The sequence below is a fragment of the Colletotrichum fructicola genome, assembly GCF_000319635.2.
Source record: "Colletotrichum fructicola Nara gc5 chromosome Unknown KSG_Nara_v1_contig11, whole genome shotgun sequence".
Lineage (NCBI taxonomy): Eukaryota > Fungi > Ascomycota > Sordariomycetes > Glomerellales > Glomerellaceae > Colletotrichum > Colletotrichum fructicola.
Window position 1 is genome coordinate 1,138,680 of NW_027094061.1, and position 22,761 is coordinate 1,161,440.

The following is a 22,761-nucleotide window of genomic DNA, read 5'->3' on the forward strand; positions in this document are numbered from 1 at the left end:
GTGAGATTAGCCGACAACTAAAGCGGAAGATCATCTAAAGACGTTAGAGGCTGACATCACTAGCTTGACGGAAGCTGTATCGCATTCAGCAGAGATTGAATTATAGTGTAAACGTCTCGTTAACTATTGAAAACGTGCAGGGTCCTACAATGCTGCGCAGCTTTAAGCACCCGCAATAGCCGGACCAACACTAGATGCGGATAGGGCTATATAGGTCAGGTCGTCATAAGCCATTGATAGCCCATTTAGGGGTGGGGCATAATACATTTGATATACCTTAGCACCTAGATGTACCTCATGTGGCGTGGCGCGTACAGGTGCGTGTAGTACGTAGTATAAGGGCCCCCACCTATATAATGCTTCACTCTCGGGCTTGGATCGCTAGATCTAAGTAGGCGTGTGGCGTTCCCACGTATTGATATACGTGCTGCTGATGTTCAACGGCAGCTGTGGCAGGAAACGGCCTGATGCCCACTAATATGGGGAACTTCCCACGAACCTCGACGGCTATGTGTTGCGCCCTGAGACTGACTTGAAGGCGTCTCCTGTTGGGCCGGACGCGGTGGATATCCAGGGTACCTTAGTGCAGATGTCATGCCTCCCGTACGCGGCTGCCGGGGATGACTAGAGCCTACCTAGAGTAGAAGGCCAGACCGTACGGCCCCGGGCCCTGGCTGCTATCAAAGTCCAGAACCCGCTGGCTCCGCAGCGTCATCGCCATCGACGGGTCTGATCCCAGCTGGTGCATTTCCGACTTATAGACGGCGTCCCCCGTGGCGCTGGAGGTGTAGTCGTGCTGGGGACGAATGGTGGAGTACATCATCACCGGGTGGTCGCCACCGCCGCCGCCCCTGTTGCTGTTGACATTCCTGCGCAGGTGGATATGCAGGGCGTCCGTGGAGGACGACCGGGTCGCGGGATTCAGTTCACAGGTGATGTTGCGGCTGCAGCAGCGCGTGCACGGCTTGATCTCGTCGCACTTAACTCGAGCAGCAGCACAATGCCGGCAAGCGTAAGAGACGCGGCCAGTCCTGAGTGGAGTCCTCGAGAGGCCTCGTTCCCGGCCGTGGCCGCGCCTGGTGTCGTGCTTAGCAACGTGACGTCTAAGGATATCTTAACGAGCGAACGCCCTGTGCCACAACAGGCATGTGAAGCGCTTGCCGAGAGTGTATGTTCGGATGTGGCGCGCCAGATACCCAGGCCGTGAGTACCGGCGCCGGCAATGCGGGCACTGGTGGAGGCCGGTGACAGTGGTGTTGTCTCCGTCGTTCGTACCCGAGAAGGGGGGTGGACCTGATTTTTCCGGACATTGTAGCGGGGCTGGTGATGGCGAGGAGCCGACCGTACCCGGTTCAGAGGCGGAAGCCGGGGATAAGCCGCTACCGACAGCCGTTAGCACTGATCTTACGTGTACCGGGCCGTTGTCATCGGGGTCTGCGAGGGGAGGAATCATCGTTTTCGTTGTCATCCTCGTCGTCGTCGTTGTCGTAAGGTATTCATCTGACATTCTCACTAGGGAGTCTGGCGTACAGGAGGAGCAGTTTATAGCGCTAAAGTGATGAGATGTCAGCTATGCTGGGCCAAAAACCACGGACCATTTGCTAACGTGCGCTTGTCACACGCGGCTCGCTTTAATATCAGGTCCAGAGGCGGACAGGTACAGTCCTGCACCCAAACAAACAATATTAAAAGGCTCGTATCGCTGCAATAGCAATGTCCTGCCAGAATACAACTGGGGAGATGCAGCAGGAAGTCAACCTATATAAGTGATGCCATGGCCAATCGCCGCGGTGGAAAGAGCTTCATTTGCTAGATGGGGCTATTCTTACTCACGCGCAGAAGCTGCAGTTGAACTCCGCGTCAAACTCAATCGTGTAGTAGACTGATCATTACATGTACAGCAGTCAGCTATAGCGTATCAGAGCTGAAGCGTCTACCCTGGCCTCAAACGCAGACACCACAACCTTACACAGTACAGCCAACTACTCCTCTTCTCTACGCAGTAGGCGAAGCCGATAACGAGGCAGCCGGCAATTCTCCCATGACATCGGCCATCTCCGAAACGATCGGGATCGGGATCGGGGTCGGCATCGGGGACTGCGGTCTGTCGACGGGCCTATCATACATAGTGTAAGAGACTCACTGCGGGCTAAGCGCGCCTCTAGCGGCGGCAGTGGTGGGCAGAATATGCTCGTAGCTACTTTTAGGCCCGAGCTAGCCAGTCTGAACCTCGAAATCCCGCCTCTGCCCCCCTAAGAACCATCCTAGGGTCTACTAAGTAACTGCGTTAACGTCGTCTACTTTGGAAGACGCATATACCTAGCGTATATCATCATGCGTTGGCAACAACCCATCCGTCCGTCATAAGGTACAGCAATCTAAAGGCGGGGCTGTACAGCCCTATATCCTACATTTCACCCACACTTCAGCATCACCAAGTGCTATCCGGTCTATAGGGATGTGAGTTATATCTATCCGCTCCGACCTAATTCTCACGGGCGAGATAGATTAGCCAAAATGCGTATGAAATCGATGCCCAACCCCAATCCATTTATCAATTAACCAACACGGGTCGTAGCGGAGACCGCAAACTATACCGGTCTCTTAACCAGAGAGCGTTGCGCGGGGCGACGGCAGTCGCCGGCCTATCTGCTGCTTACTCTAAGCTCGACTAATCGCAAGCTCCATATCGCGCCCACGTCTTATCAGTCTCCCTGCTCGACTTGCGTAGCCCCTAGCCACTTGACATTTGAGATGTTTTGTAGAGAGGTTAAACAGACCGTCAAAGAGCAAGACCCCTGCTTAATCAATTTATTAGTGGCCTACTAGCATTGATCCTACTGAGCAGGCCAGGCAACCCTAACCCTACGTTAAACTAGCGCAAACCTCGGGAAACTTTTAGCAACCCTGGGCTTCCTGCCTCGACCACAGGATTCAAAGCTGCGGATCATGGAAGCTGTCTAGCATTAGGTACGGACAGCTCCATTCAGCTGGGAGTGACCCCGCTTGTGGGATGGGATATATACGTATATAAGTATACATATAAGTATATATACATATATATATATATGTGTGTGTGTGTGTGTGTGTAGAAGAACGTATAAACGATCTTTTTCTTTTTTCCTAAGGTTGGGTGGCGAGTCAAATCCACCAGTGTGTACCTTATAGCATCGCCCTGGAATTATTCTCGTTTAGCAGTTCAGGTCTAGTATTATCTCAGTTAAGTCTCAGTTTCTTCTTAGTCTGGTTCCTACCTTAATTTGATATAAAGTAAACTGGGACCAAGTTAAGCAGCGGTTCTGACTGGACCGAAACTAAATTCAATCTTCTACCCTACTATAGTACGTAGCCCCCTATACAGTCGGAATTTGTCAGATTAGAGGTAGTAAATCGAATGGTGAGGTATTGTCTTGTTCTTCTATGTGTTCAATAATAAAAGATCTTCTACTATTTTTATGTCCAGAGTGAGGGCTTTTACCCTTATCCATAGAGTTTGGCATAACCATAGAAAACCCTTCTCAGCTCCTCTCAAGGTCGCATAGTGGCGGACACCTTTCATAGTGACTGACACCTCTCAAGGTTATCATGGCCAATTTGACAGAATTCACCTGGCAGCTGACCCGCTACTCAGGGGGAGCATGCATCTACGATACACAGACATAGTCCACCTTTTTGTGCAGGGATCACTCGGCCCATGCTCTTGGAGCCGGGTGCCTAGGTAGTCCCTGAGTGTCGTCGGCTCAAGTCGTCCGGAGGAACGACTGGTGGATGCTGTGGAGGTTTCGTCAGACAGCGTGCTACCTGCACGGCGTCAATGCGCCAAGCCTCATCCCAACTTACTCGTCCTATAGTAGCAGGTTGCGTTGTGTGGTGGTCGTATCCATGCAGAGGTACGTACAGTGGTAAGTTCAGGGCGTCCGCGGCGGCAACATCCAAACCGTTTTCAACGACGGCCTGAGTAGCGGTATTTGGCACCCCCCTGTCTGTTCTTCGGCACCCTCTTAAGCCTAATCGGGCATCTTTTGGGGCATCACAGCCACAACTAAAAGTTAGCAGTGGGCTATACCAGAATGATCATTGTGCAAAGTGACTTGTGCAACGCGTTTGTTTATTTGTTGATTAACTGCTAAAGTGGCTAAAGTGGCCTTGAAACTGCCTAAATTGCCTAAAACTATCTTGTGCTATCTTGTGGAGGCCTTGGAGGCCTTGGAGGCGGTGGCAGCGGCGGCGCTTGCTGAACGTATTGCTGATGGTACTGCTGTTGATTTGAGGGCTATGGAGGTACTGCATAATGCTGGCTTGGCTGTATTGACTTAAACTGGGGCTGAAGCAACGTTTGGCTGTAGTTTTGGTGAGGTAAAAGCTGAGGGATCGGAGAAGGTGGTGGGTGGTGGAAAACTGGCGGCGGTGGCGCCTGCTGCGCGGTAAGCGAGGAGGCAACTTGATTAAATTGCTGCTGGATTGACGTGTTAACTGAAGCCTGTATTGACGCCTGTAACTGGGTGGCGAGGGCCTTATTAGCCCTCTCTGCAGCTGTTTTTTGCTTTTTTTGTGGTTGTGTAGTTGACGTAGTTGATGATGATGCGACTGATTGTTACGACCCGTTATGCATGGATAACAATTAACCGACCCACTCGGGCGTCGGGCGGCTAGGACAGGACATTTGTACTCTGCAGGATCACGGGAACAACAGGGACTCACTCAGGAACGGAAGAACTATGGTACAGGTCACGTGATGATAAGGAATGAGCATAGATAAGGGACCCACAATGAGCGCTCAGTGGAGACTTGAATGAGCGCTCATCCCACTCTAGAATGAGCGCTCATAGTGACAAGGGGCACAGCGCTCATGAACAAGCAGAACTGTTCATATAAGACTTATATATATAGTATGACCCTGAGCCTGGCTCATGGTCATACTTCCATAGCTCTTCAGCAATCAACTTAGTATTCATCCTCACGGATACTCTCAGCTTACCTTCACTGCGAATTACTTGTTGAGCCTAAGACTGATCACCTTAGCCTCTGACGACCGATCTACTATCAGCCTACGACCTACGACTCAGACCACGACCTCAGTGAACTGTTATAACGTGTCAATCCCCAGCTTCTGTTAGCAGACCCTACTGTCGGATAGCTGACCGTAACACTTTGATTGCTCCTGTTCAGTAAGTTGACCATTGAAACCTACTAACAGTACAGACAAGAATGTCTTCACGCGCCTCCGCCAAGTCACCCACTCCGGGAAGCTCTTCTTCCTCCAAACAGCCTGTCAAGAGCCTGGCTGAGGAACTCGAGGGAGCTCCGATGGCAGTGGACTCGGACGACGAAGTCACCCTCAAAAAGGAAACCTACGACAAGCTTCGAGCCCGAGTCAAGAAAGGAGACGACGACATTGCTAAGGTCCAGGCCATGTACAACGAAACCGCCAACGAACTCCAAGGCCTCAAACAGATGATCCAGGAGCTCGGCAACGGACCTCAGAGACTTACGGACCTTGAAAACGGAATCGCTCTCCTAGGAGGACAAGGCAGCAACCCTCTCATACAGGAACTACAAAACGAAGTCAACACCCTTCGGGCTGCTGCCAACATCGTCACTACCCCCACTGGGGGACGACAGAAACTCAAGCTCAGTGCCCCTATCACCTACGACGGCACCCCTGGACAACTCAAGTCATTCCTGATCCAAGTCAAGAACTACCAAAACTTCCACCATGGAGACTTCACCAGTCAAACCGAGAAAGTCGTCCATGCCGCCACTTACCTACGAGGACGAGCCCTCAAATGGTTTGAACCCATCCAGGAAGAATTCCTCAAGTACGAAACCCTGGACGAGTGCTCCACCGAGACCCGAGACATCTACAGCAGTTTTCAGGGATTCGAAGATGCCCTACGATCTCTCTTCCAGGACCCCGATGAAAAGCGACAAGCTGAAAGAGATCTCGCACAACTGCGACAGACTAAGTCAACCAAGGAGTACGCCGCCATGTTCAGACAGCTCAGCATTCAGCTCGACCTCACCGAGGAAACCAAGATCTTCATGTTCTATCAGGGACTTAAAGACGAAGTCAAGGACGAAATCGTCAAGATCGATCGCCCCGAAGACTTCCTTCAGTATGCCGACCTCGCAATCAAGATCGACAACAGGCTATTCGAACGACGCAAAGAAAAGGGCGAAAAACGACAAGGACCCAACACGGGACGCAAGTACCAGTGGCAACCCCAGCACAAGTTCAACAACCAGCGGAACGACAACAGACCCCGCAGCAACTGGAACAACAATCGACAAAGCACCGCTTACGGACAACACAGCGGACCCATGGATCTTAGCATGATGACTAAACCCAACGACAGGAAGCCTTGGAACCCCAAGTGCTACAACTGCAACAAGCAAGGCCACATCGCCAAAGACTGCAGACAACCCAAGAAACTTCCCTGGAAACCAGTAGCCGAACGACCTCGACAAGTCAACACGATTGCAAAAGCCTCACATGCATCCCAATCTTGGACCGGATGCTACGACGATGACTGCCGAATCCACCTCGAAGACAAAGAAATGTCAGGACACTACCCAAGGGACAGCAACCCTGGACGATCCGGATACGACATGAGTGCCCCGGATACTCGCCCCAGAACCCTGGCAATGATGCATTCCAGCAACAGCAGAGTTGCCAGAAAACCAGTTGAACAACTCAACGAGATGCTACGAATCCAGCGACTAGAACCAATCACCTCACATGTGAATAACCAACAGTCCCGCCACGAAGAACAACAAATCCAGAGAGAAATGGAACTAATCCAGCAGGAAGATGCCCGACAAACGCATCTACGCCAACAAGAATCAGAGGAAGAACCAGAACATCAGCATGATCCTCTGACGGAACAACAACTTCTCAGTATGACCAGCAACTGGACTTTTGGAGAAGGCGAAAGCTCACCCTATGACTCGGACGAACCTCGCGACGTTGCCCGACAACGTACTCAGACAGAGATTACCTATGGGTTCACCCCCAGTGTGGACGACTCTAGCTCTGAAGAGGAACCTGACGACCAGGAAAACAGAATCAAGCAACTCCTGAAGTACCAGGAAATCGACATGCTTCAAGACAAGCAACATCGCCACTTTTACGGCACCTCGGCAAATCAGCGAGATCGGGACTACACCCCTCAGCTACACACGGAAGACCACCCCGCGCTGAGAAGCAACCACCGACTTCACCAAACCCTCTTCTGGCCCCAGTGTTTCCACGACAGATGCAAAGAACACATGGGAGAAAAGCACGACTACCAATTCTACCCCAGAAGACACAACGACGAGCCCATCCGCGAGATTTACTCGACATCCGCCATGATCGGATGGACCATGGTACTGTTTGAAGATAACCTCGCAGTCTTCAGACCCAGCCCTCAGTTTCCTATGAGACGTCAACATGACAACGACATGAAGTGGGACGAATGCCAACAAGACGAATGCCAGGTTCACTACCAAGAAAAGGCACGCGCCTGGAGAGTCATGAAGAACGGACCCAGACCTCCACAAGTCAAGATCCGCGAGAACAGCCTCACAAAAGCACGACGGGAAGGAAAGCAAATCACCTACCCAGGACACTCAGAGCAGTCAAAAAACTAGACTCGCCTACCGACGGACAAACAGAACGAATCAACCAAATCCTCGAAACCTACCTCCGCGCCTATGTCAACTACAACCAAGACAATTGGGTTACAATGCTACCAATAGCCCAATTCGCCTACAACAGCGCAATTGGAGAAAGCACCAAGGAATCCCCCTTCTACCTCAACTATGGATTCGAACCAACCGCCTATGGAGAACCCCGAGCAGGCCCAGCCGCAGTAAAAGCCGTCGCCTCAGTACGACAGATCAAGGATATCCAGAAAAATGCACGACAGGAACTCGAATTCGTACGACAAAGAATGACCAAGTTTAGCAACAAACGAAGGATTGAGGGACCAACCTTGAAAGAGGGAGATAGCGCCTACCTCATACGGCGAAACATCAAAACAAAACGACCAAGCGACAAACTTGACTACAAAAAACTCGGACCCTTCAAAATCTCACGAGTAATCTCACCAGTCAATTATGAACTCGAACTCCCGGGAACCATGAAGTGTCACCCAGTATTTCACATCTCACTACTCGAACCAGCCCCACGAGGTTCACGAACGGACGACCTCATCATCGTGGAAGACAATGAACCAGAGTACGAAGTAGAACGAATCATAGACCACCTCAAGGAGCCAGAAGGGTATCGATACCTCATCAAATGGAAAGGATACGGACACGAAGACAACACATGGGAACCAGCCAAAAACATCACCAACGCAGCGGAAGAACTCACGATCTACTGGCAACAACACCAAGAACGAGAAGTCACACCGGCACCTGTTATACTAGTCCAGAAGAACGCTGGATATAAGCGAATCAAGCACCCACATCGCTTCACCGAACCACCAACAGAAGCAGATCGACCACGACAAGGAAAACCATTTATTCGCCTAGGAACACCAGAAAATAACTAGGACTCTCCCGACAAAAAATTCGGAGTAGCAGGATTCCAGTCGAACAAAGCATCCACATTCGAAGCACTCCAAGCTCCCGTTGACTGTGCCTCCAAGGTAGCAGCCGACACGTCCTCCGAAGATTCAGCAACAGCTGCTTTACCTTTCCTAAACACCATTCGCTTCTCTTCCCGCAATCGCTCCAACTTCGCTAGCGATTCGTTCAGTTCCGACTGAGCTTTTTGATAAGCCTCCGCCTTTTGCTGCAAAGCAGCAGCCCTTTCACGAAACCTCGCCTCCTCCGCCACTTCCGCCTGATCCAGACGATCCGACTCCGCCACCAAACGATTTACTGCCCACCACAATCAGTAAGGAACTATGCGACACGGCCAAGAGAACCCACGAGTACAGATCGCATCCTCAGAAGCATCGCAAGGAATACCAAGACGATGACAAGTCCCGCAGATGTCGGAATCCGGAAGAAGCAAACAGCGCACACCACGCGAGCGACAATTCGAGCAAGGCATTTCGTTTTCAATACCCTCGTTAATAAATCGAAGAATTCGGAACAAACGGCGACGAGTCGAGGCACCAGAAGACTTTGGTTTTTGAACGCGACCTGACATGGTGTCAGCATCATGAGTAAATCAGGAAACACGATTGACGGATCCCCAACCTGGGACCAACGACCTACTTATGTTGGGTCTTGAGGACAAGACCTTTGGAGAGGGGACCTGATGTTACGACCCGTTATGCATGGATAACAGTTAACCGACCCACTCGGGCGTCGGGCGGCTAGGACAGGACATTTGTACTATGCAGGATCATGGGAACAACAGGGACTCACTCAGGAACGGAAGAACTATGGTACAGGTCACGTGATGATAAGGAATGAGCATAGATAAGGGACCCACAATGAGCGCTCAGTGGAGACTTGAATGAGCGCTCATCCCACTCTAGAATGAGCGCTCATAGTGACAAGGGGCACAGCGCTCATGAACAAGCAGAACTGTTCATATAAGACTTATATATATAGTATGACCCTGAGCCTGGCTCATGGTCATACTTCCATAGCTCTTCAGCAATCAACTTAGTATTCATCCTCACGGATACTCTCAGCTTACCTTCACTGCGAATTACTTGTTGAGCCTAAGACTGATCACCTTAGCCTCTGACGACCGATCTACTGTTAGCCTACGACCTATGACCCAGACCACGACCTCAGTGAACTGTTATAACGTGTCAATCCCCAGCTTCTGTTAGCAGACCCTACTGTCGGATAGCTGACCGTAACATTGAGGAAGACCTTTTGCGCTGCCTTGAACTGTACCTAAATTACATTGAGTGCCTTAAAACTGACCTAGAACACCAGATTCTGCGATATAGGCGTATTGTGGTAGGCAGGCTTGAACTGAAGTTTCTTGTTGCTGATATGATTGCGGTAGTGGTGTTGTTTGCGCTTCACTATGTTGATAATGGCTTTGTGAAGCCTGTGGAGGTTAGAGAGATGGTTGCGTAAATAACTCTTGAGCTCTGCGTGGGCTGACTTGGTATGCGATGTGACTTTGATGCTGTAATTACGCAGATTTTTCACTGCGTACTCTGTAAACTGCTCGCGAAAAGGAAGGTAGGTTTTAGAGAGGTAGTTGATGAGCTGTGGTTGGTCTTTGAAAAATTGTCAGAGCTTGGCCTAGCGCTTGTTGAACGCTTCCTCGGTGGCCTCGTAGTAGCACGACTTCTAGGCGTGGAGAAATCTATCGGCAGAATATTTGTAGTTGTTGTCAGTAGTAGTAGAGATAATTGTAGGAGGAGGAGGGTGTTACGGTCAGCTATCCGACAGTAGGGTCTGCTAACAGAAGCTGGAGATTGAGACGTAATAACAGTACACTTGGTCGTGGTCTGGGTCATAGGTCGTAGGCTAACAGTAGATCAGATCTTCAGAGGCTAAGGTGATCAGTCTTAGACTCAACAAGTAATTCGCAGTGAAGGTAAGCTGAGAGTATCCTGAGGATGAATACTAAGTTGATTGCTGAAGAGCTATGGAAGTCTGACCATGAGCCAGGCTCAGGGTCATACTATATATATAAGTCTTATATGAACAGTTCTGCTTGTTCATGAGCGCTGTGCCCCTTGTCACTATGAGCGCTCATTCTAGAGTGGGATGAGCGCTCATTCTAGTCTCCACTGAGCGCTCATTGTGGGTCCCTTATCTATGCTCATTCCTTATCATCACGTGACCTGTACCATAGTTCTTCCGTTCCTGAGTGAGTCCCTGTTGTTCCCGTGATCCTGCATAGTACAAATGTCCTGTCCTAGCCGCCCGACGCCCGAGTGGGTCGGTTAACTGTTATCCATGCATAACGGGTCGTAACACTTTGCCTGATGCCCTGTTCACCCCATAGCGCCGACTCTATCTGCTGACATACGCAAGAGGTAACGGATTTGACTGCAGGCATGATGGCATGCAGGATAGAGGAATGGGACTTGGTGCTGCCAAGGAACCCCTGGTATGTCGCTCGCGCCGCAGGTTTCCCGTATCGTCGGGCAATCTCGGCCCTTCGGGTAAATGCTCGCTGGACGCCGCCACGAGCCCATCTCTTGTACGGGGTCGCAGGTTCAATTGACCGCCAGTTATTGCTGTACAGGAGGACGGGGCTTCCGGAGCTATGTGTTGCTGCCAGCCACCTAGGAAGCCAGCTTGACTACCTACCAGTCCACATATAGCTCTTCATATACAGGGGAGGCTATTTCCCATGTCGCTTGGCGGGAACCGCCGGTAGGTAATGGGTCTCACACGCTGGAAGCAGCTTCGCCCAACATAAGGCGCGCGGCGGGCCTTTGGCGGTCAGATTTAGCAGGGGAAATAACCCCTAATTTCCTTCATCACAATCATTATTACAATCAGCACTAGCATCAGCAAGCACACACAGGAGCAAAGCGGACCATTCTGTTATCATTACCTTATTGTCCCACCCCTACCTCAGATACAGTGTCTGGTGAGAAGCCCATCATCTAGACTGGGCTCCCCTCATCCTCTCGCGGGCCAGCTCTCCCTTCTGGGGCCTTGTTTCCCCAGTTGTGCCCTCTCCGTCAGCTGAAAGGTATGTGGCAATCTGATCCTGTGATGGAGGACATCTCGATCGCATCTGACATATTCAAGCAGGGCCGCGCGGTCGCGAGGCTCCTCGCCATCGCCTTCTCCAAACGCAGCAGCCCAATCGCCGAGACCATCTGGGCTGGACCATCTTCTCATGTGCACATTGCCCCGTCACTGATGAGAAGCAAAGTTAGGTGCACACAGGCCGAGCCAGGACTCCGCTGTTTGCTCGATGGGAATTGGCCCACTGGCCGGACCGACATACACAGCTCACGTTCGGTCACTGCTACCTCACCTTAACAATAGTTAACCCATTGCTGATGTTCGACGTCAACCGCGGGACCGCCGACATGGCAACGCACAGCCGCTTTGTCTCCGAATCTCGGGAGCAGAACGAACGCAGGTCACTGGAGCAGGAGCGGAACGCTTGGTTCACCACCTTGGACAGCAACAGGGTGCAGTTCAAGGAGGCAAGAGAACGTATTAGGGCCGCCTACGATCGCGCGCAGCAGAGCGTTCGAATTGAGCTGGCAAACCAGGCCCGATTCATCAGCCGTCAGGTCTTACCTTCGGATGTCGTCGAACTCCCAAGCTGTTATCAAGGTGGGATCCGGCACGGGCGCCTCGAACAGATCCAACTGGATCGCGACCGGTTATTAGAAGCTGTCGGTTGCCAGGAGAGAGAGGTGTTCTTACACCATCACCGCCGGTTCCCGTTATCAAGCAAGATCATGCCGATAGTGGGCTTGGAGTCGGGCGAAGGCACGCCGGAACGCGAACCTCCCGCCCGAGCGACGGGTCGGGCGAGCGACCTTCCGTTTAGAAAAGGATCCGATGTTGTCGCACCCCACGATGCCGTCGCGCCCCGGACACGCTTCCTCCCGCGGTTGGAGGGCTGACTGTGAGACAGCCGGCCGCTGTATGTCCAACCCCGCCGGAGGACGGGGCTCGGCGCCCCCCGGACGGTCCACCCGGGACATCTACAGCGGCCTCGGGAGCCTCCCATGAAGTCGCACCCGGTTCCGTCGTCGTGCTGCCATCTCCGCAGGTCCAGCAGGCCTGCCAGAGTACTGGCCGTGACAGACACCACTTCGCGTGCCCAGGCCATGAGACGGGCTCAACCTGCCTCGTTGGGAGTACAACAAACGCGCCAGAAGGGCTGGCTCGGCAGTCCGGGCGGAGTGCGGCGAAGCGCAGGCAGCTATCAGCCGCGACCGTCGCGCCGAAGCGCGCGCGACTCACCGCTCAGAGGGCCGAGGTTCGAACGACCACCATCGACGAGGTTCGCCGCCATAATGCCGCCGGGGCCAAGAGCATGATCATCAAGTTTAATGGACTCTTCTACATCATCAGGTACGTTCCCTATGAGCTAGCGGACGATGCGGCGGAACCAGGTCCGAGGGGATAATATTGACGCGTGATAGTTGCGACGAACACGGCATTCGCTTCAGACAACGTGCCCTCGCCGAGGCTGCAAAGCATTTACAAGGGGCTTGCCACGGATATCCCACGGTCACAAACAGGCTTATTGTCCAGAGTTTCGGCGTTCGTGTCGTCAACTGCACCGATGCCCTTGCGTTAATGAACAACGCCTGCGTGACAGAAGTTCCCGCCAGCAGATACAAGCCGACTAGCCGGGCCAGAGGCTGCGGCCGTCGCCGGAAATTCGTCCAGTACATACCCAGAGCCATATCAGGCCCCCACTCCTGGCGGACTGCAGAAGAAGAGGAGTCCCTATAGGGCTGTCGGCCTCTACTAAGTTGCATTTTGGCGCCGCGCCTCCAGTAGCTCGTTGATTGGCTTCCGGTGGAAGCAACCGGGCAAGCGGCTAGGTGTCATATTTCCACCCAATCCGGAGCCTGCATCCCTATCCCACTTGATAGGGATGTGTGCACGTCGTAGTTTGAGTCGGTTCAGGGCCAGGCCTGAAGGTAGATGCTGTCCAGGGTCGGCCCCTATGGACCTAAATCGTGGATGGGAGCTTGTCATTGAAATGGGACGTCCCTGTTGAGGAAGGATCCCACAGCGTCGAAGTCGCAGTCCAGACGATCGCAGAAGCTGTGCAACTTCTCGGCCCCTGGGATACATGTCCATCGGCCGCCACCAAACAAGGAATCCTCTCCTCCGCCGAGCCCACATATAGGAGCAGACGTCGGGTCTTAGAGGGAACGAGGTGGTCAAAGTGACGACGGGTACGGCTTAATAGTGGCTCAAAGTGTCTTTGAATAAACGACCCGCGAAATCCGGGGCTAATGATCGATTGTGAGCGGACGCCCTTATGGCGGCGGGGCACCGTAGGTACTGAAGCAGTCGGGTGCTCTCCTACCCACGACCGCAAGTCGACTAGAGGTACCAACAGAGCTGTGGTTCGTGGCCCGATCAACACACACATCATCCGCATTGGACGGACTATCGCTGCCGCACTAGTTCTATAACGACCATGCCTTCGCTCCCTGTAGCCTCTAGCTGGACATGCAAACAGCTAAGCGTACCTTTACGTTTCTGCAAATACAGACTCACGCCTGAAGGCACTAAGTCTGCTTCTATCGAACCTTGGCTTTGTGTTGGGTCAGTTCCACCTTAGGCCTATTCCATACGATATGTACCTGGTCAAAGGCTTGTTTTGGAGAGAATACAAGGCTGCATCGGCACCAGAGGGCGCAGCTTATATATACGTCTCATGATTCCGACATTGAGACAGAATATAACCATGACGATCATCGCGATGAATGAAGCGATTGAAGACACAATGAGGGTTTTGCTCATGATCCCTGAGAAGGGATTGAGTTCCGTCAAAAATAAGAGGAAAGGGGAAAAGAAGGAAAAGAGGAGGAAGACTGGGCTGCCTAGTCGGCGGGATGAACTTATTATATATTTGGGTTAGTTGTAACGGTGAATGCTGCAAAGGGTCGTAAATGGTTTTGAACTGACTTTAACTTGGAAGAACCTACCCTTAAGTAAACATTTGCTTGGCGCGGAATTTTGCCTAGCGTGTCTACTGACATAGCCCAAGCGATCATTGGCGGTGAACTGATCGCAGCGGACACTTTTTCTCATTCTGTCCATCCTATTGCCTGTCGTCACGGGGCCACGCCTAAGCCTGGCAGCGGGCTAGTGCGACTCATGCTTACTTATGTTTATATATACATGTACATATATCTATATATACATACATGTAGATATGCAACCAACCAGCATCAACTCAGTTGTACTAAACCACCCCCCCCAAGACCTTGTTCCTCACGCAAGGATATAAGAGAAGGCAAGGTCGGATCATCCCTAAGACCAATGATAATGCCAGCCCTAGAGACAACAACATTCAAAAGAGTTTTGGAGGTAGAGGTTTGCTTTTGCGGACGCTACTTCTCCGTAACGTGCTACGTGGCATCAGCACGACCCACCTCGTCGCGCAGCATGACAGACTCTACGCTAGCTGGATTCAACGTCTATCACCATCGTTGGAAACGCAACGGAGTAGGCGACAACGGCCAGGTGTTGCAGAGGCTGAGAAACCGTCTCTCCAGATATCAGCTTACTTAGATTACCCAGAAAACAACAGTGATACGATAGCTCGATCGCGAGACCGCAGCAATTAGTAAGTAGATGGTTGTGACGCAGGCTTCACCAGCAAACATGAATCGATGCAGAGATCCGCGAATCAATCGTTGTCGCGTTCGTGGTCAAGGTGAGGCATACGCTTGACTGGCTTCCAAAGACCTCTTCCATGTCAGCAGAGGGCCCGGCACCACAGTACCATCTAATTAGGGTTAGACCACACCCTAAGCAGTGCTATCTAGATGCTAGCAGATCCCAAAATACAAGGTGGATCAGTACGCAAGCTCTATATCGTGCAGACAACGTCGTAGGTTAGGCCATCGCTATACCAATTCCTCTGAGACAGTCGTGAAATACGTGTTATGTGGTGGACCTTACGAGTCCATCAGTAGCAGCAGTAGCAGCAGCCTGGAACTTTACCTGCCTGCCTATGAGCAGGAGCGTCAAGACCTTTCAGTTCAACGCGAGAAAGCCGAATGCCATCTATAAGACCCATCGATGAACGGTGACACATCGCCGTCATGGCGGTGTAGGAACCGCTGGCGTGGAAGATGGAAAGTCAGATAACCAGTGACTCTCTGCAGGACATAATAGATGAGGGAGTCTAGTGCCCATGGAGTAGAAAGCAGAAGGGAGACGGAGGATCAGTTTGGGGGTGGGGCTTATATTGACGAACAGACAGGTAGAGGCAGAGGAGTTGATGTCCTCACATACTATAGCGGTTATTACCAGGCTTCCGGATTGAAGACTACTCGCAGTGGTGGTGTTCATGCCGATCAACCTAAGAGTCTGGACAGATTACGTTGGGGCGTGCTCGCTATCGCTGCAAGCTATCACAAATGTCTAAGAAGCAGCAGGTGGGAAAGGAAGAAGGGGGTGGGGGTTAGTTAGGCGAAGACGACTATTAATATCTCCCTCACTTCTGAAGGACTGCTAACAACGGTTATAAGATACGCCTTGCACATGACAGAGTATGCATTGAACCCCTGGGCGAAGACGAAGAGGAGAGCTACTATTGGTTAACAACTGGTGGGTTAGCATTCAGCCCTACTAGCATTATGGAAACTGCACCCACCTGCTCTATCTCGCAACATTTAGCTACGTATCACTGTGTTCCTAATACACTAGAGCTGCACGTTGTGATGCGTAGGAGATGGTTAACAGAAATCTTTACCCTAAGAATAGGGCTCCCAGCCCTACCCACCTTAGGGGATATACCTGCTCCAGCAGAAATAGACACCCTAGCTATCCAACTAGTCAGCCTCCTCTCTACAGCTACTCAGGCTATAGGGAAGAGACGGACTAACCGGGGTAGGGGAGCTCCCTGGTGGACAGAGAAGTGTTCAGAGGCCCACCGAGCAGCTATTAAGGCTAGGCAACGACAAGCCCAGGATCCTGGGCTGGTACTACCACCGCCTATCCTCGAGGAGCAGAAGGCCTTTCTAACTATAGTTAGGAAGGCTAAGCAAGCCTATTGGACTACAAAGATTAATGAGGCTGGGTCTAACCAGGAACTATACAAAATCCTAAGCTGGCGTAAGTCTAGCCTAGCTATAAAGGCCCCGCCTCTTATAGTAGATGGACAAGCAATCAACAACCCCTACGATAAAGCCCAGGCTTTACGGAAGGCCCTATTAGAGAGATTTGACGCTACAGACGACCTACCTGGAAACCCTTTCACTGTTCCTATAGTAATAAGGCGTCTAATACCCTGGCAGCAAACAGTCAGCATAGAAGAAGTACGCCAGGCTACTCTCACAAAGGCTACAACCCCTGGGATTGATGGGATTACTACAAAGTTACTACAATCTATTTGGGGCCTTATAGCTACACCTATACAGCAGCTCTTTCAGGCCTGCGTTCAGACAGGTTACTTCCCAAGAACCTTCCGCAAAGCAGAGGTTGTTATGATCCAGAAGCCAGGGAAAACAGACTTCTCTAAGACTGGGTCCTGGCGCCCGATATCCCTGCTATCCTGCTTAGGCAAAGGCTTAGAGCGGCTGATAGCAAAAAGGATGGCCTTCCTTACTATCCTAAAAGGGGTTGCCAGCCCACAGCAGATTGGAGCCCTACCAGGGAGGGCAGCAGTCGACCTAACAACCTGTCTTACCCATGAGATCGAGAAGGCTCTGGATCTAGGGCTTACGGCAACACTAGCCACAATGGACGTCAAAGGGGCGTTTGATTCTGTCCTACGAAATCGACTTATTATTAGGCTACGACAGCAGGGCTGGCCTAGCAGTCTGATCAAGCTGATATACACCTTCACCTCTAGTCGAACTGCCCGGGTTAGGCTAGAGGACACAACTACAGAGGACTTTCCTCTTACCTGCGGGCTGCCACAGGACTCGCCACTATCCCCTATTCTTTTCCTGCTATATATAGCTGATATCCTAGCTGACGATCAGAAGCTACGGTTTGGGTATGCAGACGATATAGGCCTGCTGGCTTCTAGCCCATCCCTTGAGGGTAATGCTGCAGCCCTCAGCCAGGAGATAACTCAGATCCTCAACTGGGGCACTGATAATAAGGTTGCGTTTGACCCAGCTAAGTATGAAGCAATCCACTTTAGCAGAAAACATAACCAGTCAAGAGACCTACCAGATATACAGGCAAAGGACCTTACTATTAAGGCCTCAACTAAGCCTATACGATGGCTAGGGGTCTGGTTTGACAGGAAACTCACCTTCCGACACCACGTTGAAACAAAGGCAGCAGCAGCAAAAAAGGCAGTCCAGTTTCTACAGCACCTATCAAACACAAAAGGGGGGCTCCCAGCAGCTGCTGCACGGAAAGCAGTTATTGCCTGCGTCCTCCCAACAGCCCTATATGGGGCTGAGACCTGGTATGCAGGCTTAAATAGACCAGCCAGGAACAGAAGCACTACTACTACTGCTGGCAGCAGTGCTGTCAACCAGGTGGCTACAGTTAGTACAGGGCAGAAGGGCCTGGTCAAGAGGACAGGGAAGGTTATAACAGCAGCAGCGAGGGCCATTCTACCTGTCTGGAAGACCACGCCAACTAGCAGCCTCCTCCGAGATGCTGGCCTGCCTACAGCAAAAGTAGCCCTTGAGGGAGTACGCCTACGCTTCGCCGCACGCCTACAGAAGGTTGACCAACAGCACCCTTTAGTCCCTGAGCTCTCACAGCCAGGACGGCAGCAAACAAGGCTTCAAAGAACAGCAGCTCTCCTACCTAAGTGCCCAAGGCCGCTGCTCCTACAGCCACAGTACCTCCTAGGACCGCATAACCCTACAGCTGGACAAAGTAAGGAGACTGCAGCTAAGTCGTTTCAGGCCTGGCTTAAGACTGTGCCAGATAACCATACAGTTATCTACTCAGACGGCTCAAAAGCCCCTGAAGGGGCTACAGGGTTCGGCTTTGTTATCTATCGCAGTAATAGACGGATAGCCCAAGGATGTGGCCGTCTCAGCATTGCAGAAGTATTTGATGGCGAGGCGGAGGGGGCGAGGGCAGGGCTCCAAAGGGCCCTCCTTACTTCCCAAGGCCAGCCTATACACATCTGTATCGATAACACGAGCGTTATCCAGGGGATTCAAAGTAGAGCCCCAGACTCCTCTCAAGCTGCCTTCTTAGAGATTCAGGCAGTAGCCAGGATATATACTATACAAATCCACTGGTCCCCAGGGCACCAAGGGATAAAAGGAAACGAAGAGGCTGACAGCCTAGCCAAGGAGGGCACAACGCTGCCGGTCCCTAGAGGCTTACTGCCAACCCTATCAGGGATCAAGCGGCTTGCTAAAGAACGCAAACAGCACCAGCATAGGAAATGGTGGAAGCAAGAGGCATCCCCCCGTTATACCCAGCTAGGGCTGAAGGCCACCCTTGGCTGCCCTCCTGAATTAGCTCTACCAAGAGCTATCCTTCATCATCTCCTAGCAGCTCGATCGGGCCATGGGGACTTTGAACAATATCATCAACGCTTCAACCACACAGAAGCACTACTTACCTGCTCCTGCGGGGAGGCTAAGGAGGTGGACCACCTGGTCTACTGCCGAAAGACATTAGTGAGGAGGCAACGGTGGCCTACCCTCCACCCTTATAGTCGGCGGGAGCCTCTAGGACCTGTGGGCTCTCTAGAGCGCTACTTTAAGGGGCTAATCATCGACTCAGAAGGCTTTCAGGCCTTCCTCAGCGTGACAGATTTCTTTCAGAAGATCTGCCCGCGGTACTAAGTGTAAGGGTCTAGGACAAGGTCGATGCCATTGGTCTAGCCTACTACTACGAGTACCATAAATCTTCTTGAAGAACAGGAAACAGAACCGTATCCTCCCTATTTCCTGGGCATTCTTATAACCTTGCCATTGACCTTGTCGATATTCCTAGAACCTTCTAGCAAATGCGCCATTGGATTTGGTGGGTCCAATGAGTCGTGGCTGAGGGTCTTGCCGAAGGCCGAACACCGGTCCATAGACCGTGACAATTATCGACACTTGGAAGTTACAGGCCCTTGTGTATCATGGGACGTTTTTGGTCATGGGATCGATCACCAGTGAGATGGGGGGGCTCTAGCTGATGTTAGACATACACAGCGGAGGCCAGTAGGTGACTGCTACATATACGTTCAGGTCCTTGGGCCCCTATTAGCTTTTCGATGCTTCTTGGGACTGCGTAGTGATCTCGGTCGCAGCTGAGCTGCTATCAACGAGATATTCCACCTGAGGCACTTATCTCCTTACTATAAGTAAACGATTATCAACTCGCCTAACATATCTGCAGTCCTCTATCCTTTCGCCGTCCTTAACCTCTGTAACTATGACCTCAGCTCGACGGTGACGCGAACACCGGTAGTATCCCCAACTGACACCAGCCTGTCCCTTAACTCTCCGGCCCGTGAAGTCTCACCAGCTGTCCAAACCTCGACCTTTAGCTGCCTCAAGCTCAACGGCCTGGCCTCCAGGTACTCCGTGATTTTGGCCTCGAGTGTGTGCCATCTTGGGACGCTTAAGTCGTCCGCCTCCCACTTGGTGTCGTCCCATTGGGAGTGCCACCAGAAGAACATTTCGTTAGTGACTGTGACACACTCAATGCTGGCGGGGAGCACGTCGGCGAGCCTCGCCGAATTATTCGTTCTCCACCCAAGTAGCACAGGAAGTGAGACAGTGACGCGCTTCAGCCGTACGAACCCCCTGAGTGACGCCAGCCTGCCCCGAATACCCCACGGCCCTGGCTCGCCACAGTCGATGGCCGTGGATGTCCAGAGAATCACGCTGAAGGAGAGCTCTTCCAGCGAGTGCTTCAGGGTCTCAAGCGATGTGCGCAGCGTGTCCAAGTCAAGCCACGATCGGGCGTATTCGGCATCGATGACATGCTCCCAGCGGAGGACCTCCAGGTTCGGGCATGCTCGCACAAGTCTGTCCACACTTGCTTCGCTCAGCTGGGCCTTGCTCATGACCAATTCTTTAAGCTGCGTCGCGGAGACGGGCCGTCCCCCGGCGGGCCACGATACCGGCCGTCCACCGTCCTCCACGCGGTGCAGCTCGAGGGTGCGGACTTGCGGAAGGTAGAACAGGGGCAGCACAGTGTCTGCGCTGACGTAAAAGCCGAACTCTGCAGCGGGGTCTTCGTCCGGATATGGTACAACGACCCTGGCCGTCCTGACGTGTGCGAAGGCCTCGGTGCCGGCCGAAAGCATCTGCTGGCAGAGAAGGGAGATAACGGGGTCTCCCAGTTCTAGAGATGAGGTTTGCTCGTCGTCCTCTTCATCTTCGACCCGGTCAAAGGTCCGGATCTCGAGCGTCTCTAGAGCAGGCAGCCGCGATAACAAGACGGCTAAAGCAGTGACGGCTCCTGCCGGCGGTGGGTCGCCCGCCTCTTCATGCCCAGGAGCAACGGCGTCCACGTGTAGTGGTAGCATCGCCCCTGTAGCGTGCGGCACGGGCTCGGCCGCCTGCCCCGATGCCGAGCGTTGTATCGCCGTCCCCGGCCCCAAGCGCTCTGACGCTCGCGCACAGCACACGGCAGCATGACGGACCGCGTTCAGATGCGTCGGGCTACTGAGCAACCGGCGGATGTCCCTGATGATCGCGAAGGGTGGTGATGATGATAATGGCGAGCTAGCTAGGCGCACCTCCGATCGGCCTCTGTCCCATACGACAGAACCTGGGAGCGTTGGCAAATCGTCGACCATTTCGAAGAGAGGTGAAAGTCGTCTGATGCCTGAGGGTCTTAGGAAGAAAAAAAGTCCTGATCCACGCTGGTCTTCCACAATAGGCCGCGGCTGGGTGTGTACAACTACCGCCGATCTGCTATCGTCGATAGAACGACACGTGTCCTGATTGCTTTCACGGTCAGTCCTGTATAATACACGACAACCATACGGATGCATACATGTACGCGCCCGGGGATTGATAGAGTGTGCTGCAGCGGGGGGACCCGTAGTGCGGCAGGAGGCAGGTCGAAAACAAGATATGCGATTGCCGATCATGGAATCCTCTCACGTTGCTGCTGCGTCAGAAACTGGCCTCGTCACGCGCAAGCAGGCCGGCCTAGGTATGGCCGAGCTTGAGAGCTGGAAAGCTGTGAAGGGCGCTTTAATAATGGCCTGTTACATGCTTCAATGAGTCAGGCGATCCACTAGCCGGGGGAACAGGAATCGTCCCATACCGTGCGGCCTCAAGGTTTAGGCCTCAAGGTTCAGGCCCTCAGCACCGGCGACGTCCGAACCATTCAGACAGGCGTCCGAGCGTAACCAAGGGTCCTAGCCGGGACGGCAATGGAATCCATCACCAGTGTCCCGGGGGATATGTGATTGGTCACAGCTTTTTTTTTTTTTTTTTTTTTTTTTTTTAAGAAAAAAAAAACAAAAACAAAGGGTTCTCATTCGTACTCGTCAGGGAGGCACGGACTTCAAATGACAGTATCAACTGTAGATGTATCGTACCTGTTAATGAACGCTTAGACGTGACGTGGTAGCAGTTTCAAAAGAGAAGTCAGCTGTTTAACAAGACTGTTACCTTATTACGTCACTATAACCTACAGGGCTAGACGGTATAAGTCTGGGCCCTCATCTGGGAAGGTGCGTTGTGTACGCTGTTGTCAGATTAGAGGTAGTAAAAGAATAGTGAGGTGTTGTCTTGTTCTTGTGTGTGTTCAATAATAAAAGATCTTCTACTATTTATGTCCAGAGTGAGGGCTTTTACCCTTATCCATAGAGTTTGGCATAACCATAGAAAACTCTTCTCAGCTCCTCTCAAGGTCGCATAGTGGCGGACACCTTTCATAGTGACTGACACCTCAAGGTTATCATGGCCAATTTGACAGCTGTCATTTCTACCGATCCTGATTGGAATTTGGTATTTTCGGCATGGTTACAAGTCACGCCAATGCTAATCTCATGGCCCGCCTGTCGCTGTAAGGGTCTAGGACAAGGTCGATGCCATTGGTCTAGCCTACTACTACGAGTACAATAAATCTTCTTGAAGAACAGGAAACAGAACCGTATCCTCCCTATTTCCTGGGCATTCTTATAACCTTGCCATTGACCTTGTCGATATTCCTGGAACCTTCTAGCAAATGCGCCATTGGATTTGGTGGGTCCAATGAGTCGTGGCTGAGGGTCTTGCCGAA

General features: G+C 52.1%; 5 protein-coding genes across 5 annotated transcripts; 2 read left to right on the forward strand and 3 right to left on the reverse strand.

Annotated features, from left to right (window-relative positions):
- Nucleotides 1-190: 190 nt before the first annotated feature.
- Nucleotides 191-1,453, reverse strand: CGGC5_v016857 (uncharacterized protein; the record flags this gene model as incomplete). Its single annotated transcript, XM_066153614.1, has 5 exons — nt 191-206; nt 266-284; nt 500-579; nt 636-1,076; nt 1,128-1,453. 5 exons carry the CDS (start codon nt 1,451-1,453, stop codon nt 191-193), a joined length of 882 nt encoding a protein of 293 aa, XP_066007089.1.
- A 3,755-nt stretch (nt 1,454-5,208) lies between these two features.
- CGGC5_v016858 (Retrotransposon-derived protein PEG10) lies at nt 5,209-7,632 on the forward strand (the record flags this gene model as incomplete). The annotated part of the gene is made up of 2 exons (XM_066153615.1): nt 5,209-6,741; nt 6,808-7,632. 2 exons carry the CDS (start codon nt 5,209-5,211, stop codon nt 7,630-7,632), a joined length of 2,358 nt encoding a protein of 785 aa, XP_066006837.1.
- Nucleotides 7,633-8,536: 904 nt separating this feature from the next.
- Nucleotides 8,537-9,328, reverse strand: CGGC5_v016859 (uncharacterized protein; the record flags this gene model as incomplete). The annotated part of the gene is made up of 4 exons (XM_066153616.1): nt 8,537-8,871; nt 8,923-9,138; nt 9,214-9,253; nt 9,296-9,328. The coding sequence occupies 4 exons, from the start codon at nt 9,326-9,328 to the stop codon at nt 8,537-8,539; spliced, it is 624 nt and encodes a 207-aa protein (XP_066006862.1).
- Nucleotides 9,329-10,996: 1,668 nt separating this feature from the next.
- CGGC5_v016860 (uncharacterized protein) lies at nt 10,997-13,356 on the forward strand (the record flags this gene model as incomplete). Its single annotated transcript, XM_066153617.1, has 7 exons — nt 10,997-11,026; nt 11,614-11,620; nt 11,683-11,805; nt 11,923-12,219; nt 12,527-12,535; nt 12,603-12,969; nt 13,041-13,356. 7 exons carry the CDS (start codon nt 10,997-10,999, stop codon nt 13,354-13,356), a joined length of 1,149 nt encoding a protein of 382 aa, XP_066006960.1.
- Nucleotides 13,357-19,945: 6,589 nt separating this feature from the next.
- On the reverse strand, nt 19,946-21,322 carry CGGC5_v016861 (uncharacterized protein; the record flags this gene model as incomplete). The annotated part of the gene is made up of 1 exon (XM_066153618.1): nt 19,946-21,322. One exon carries the CDS (start codon nt 21,320-21,322, stop codon nt 19,946-19,948), a length of 1,377 nt encoding a protein of 458 aa, XP_066007003.1.
- Nucleotides 21,323-22,761: the final 1,439 nt, after the last annotated feature.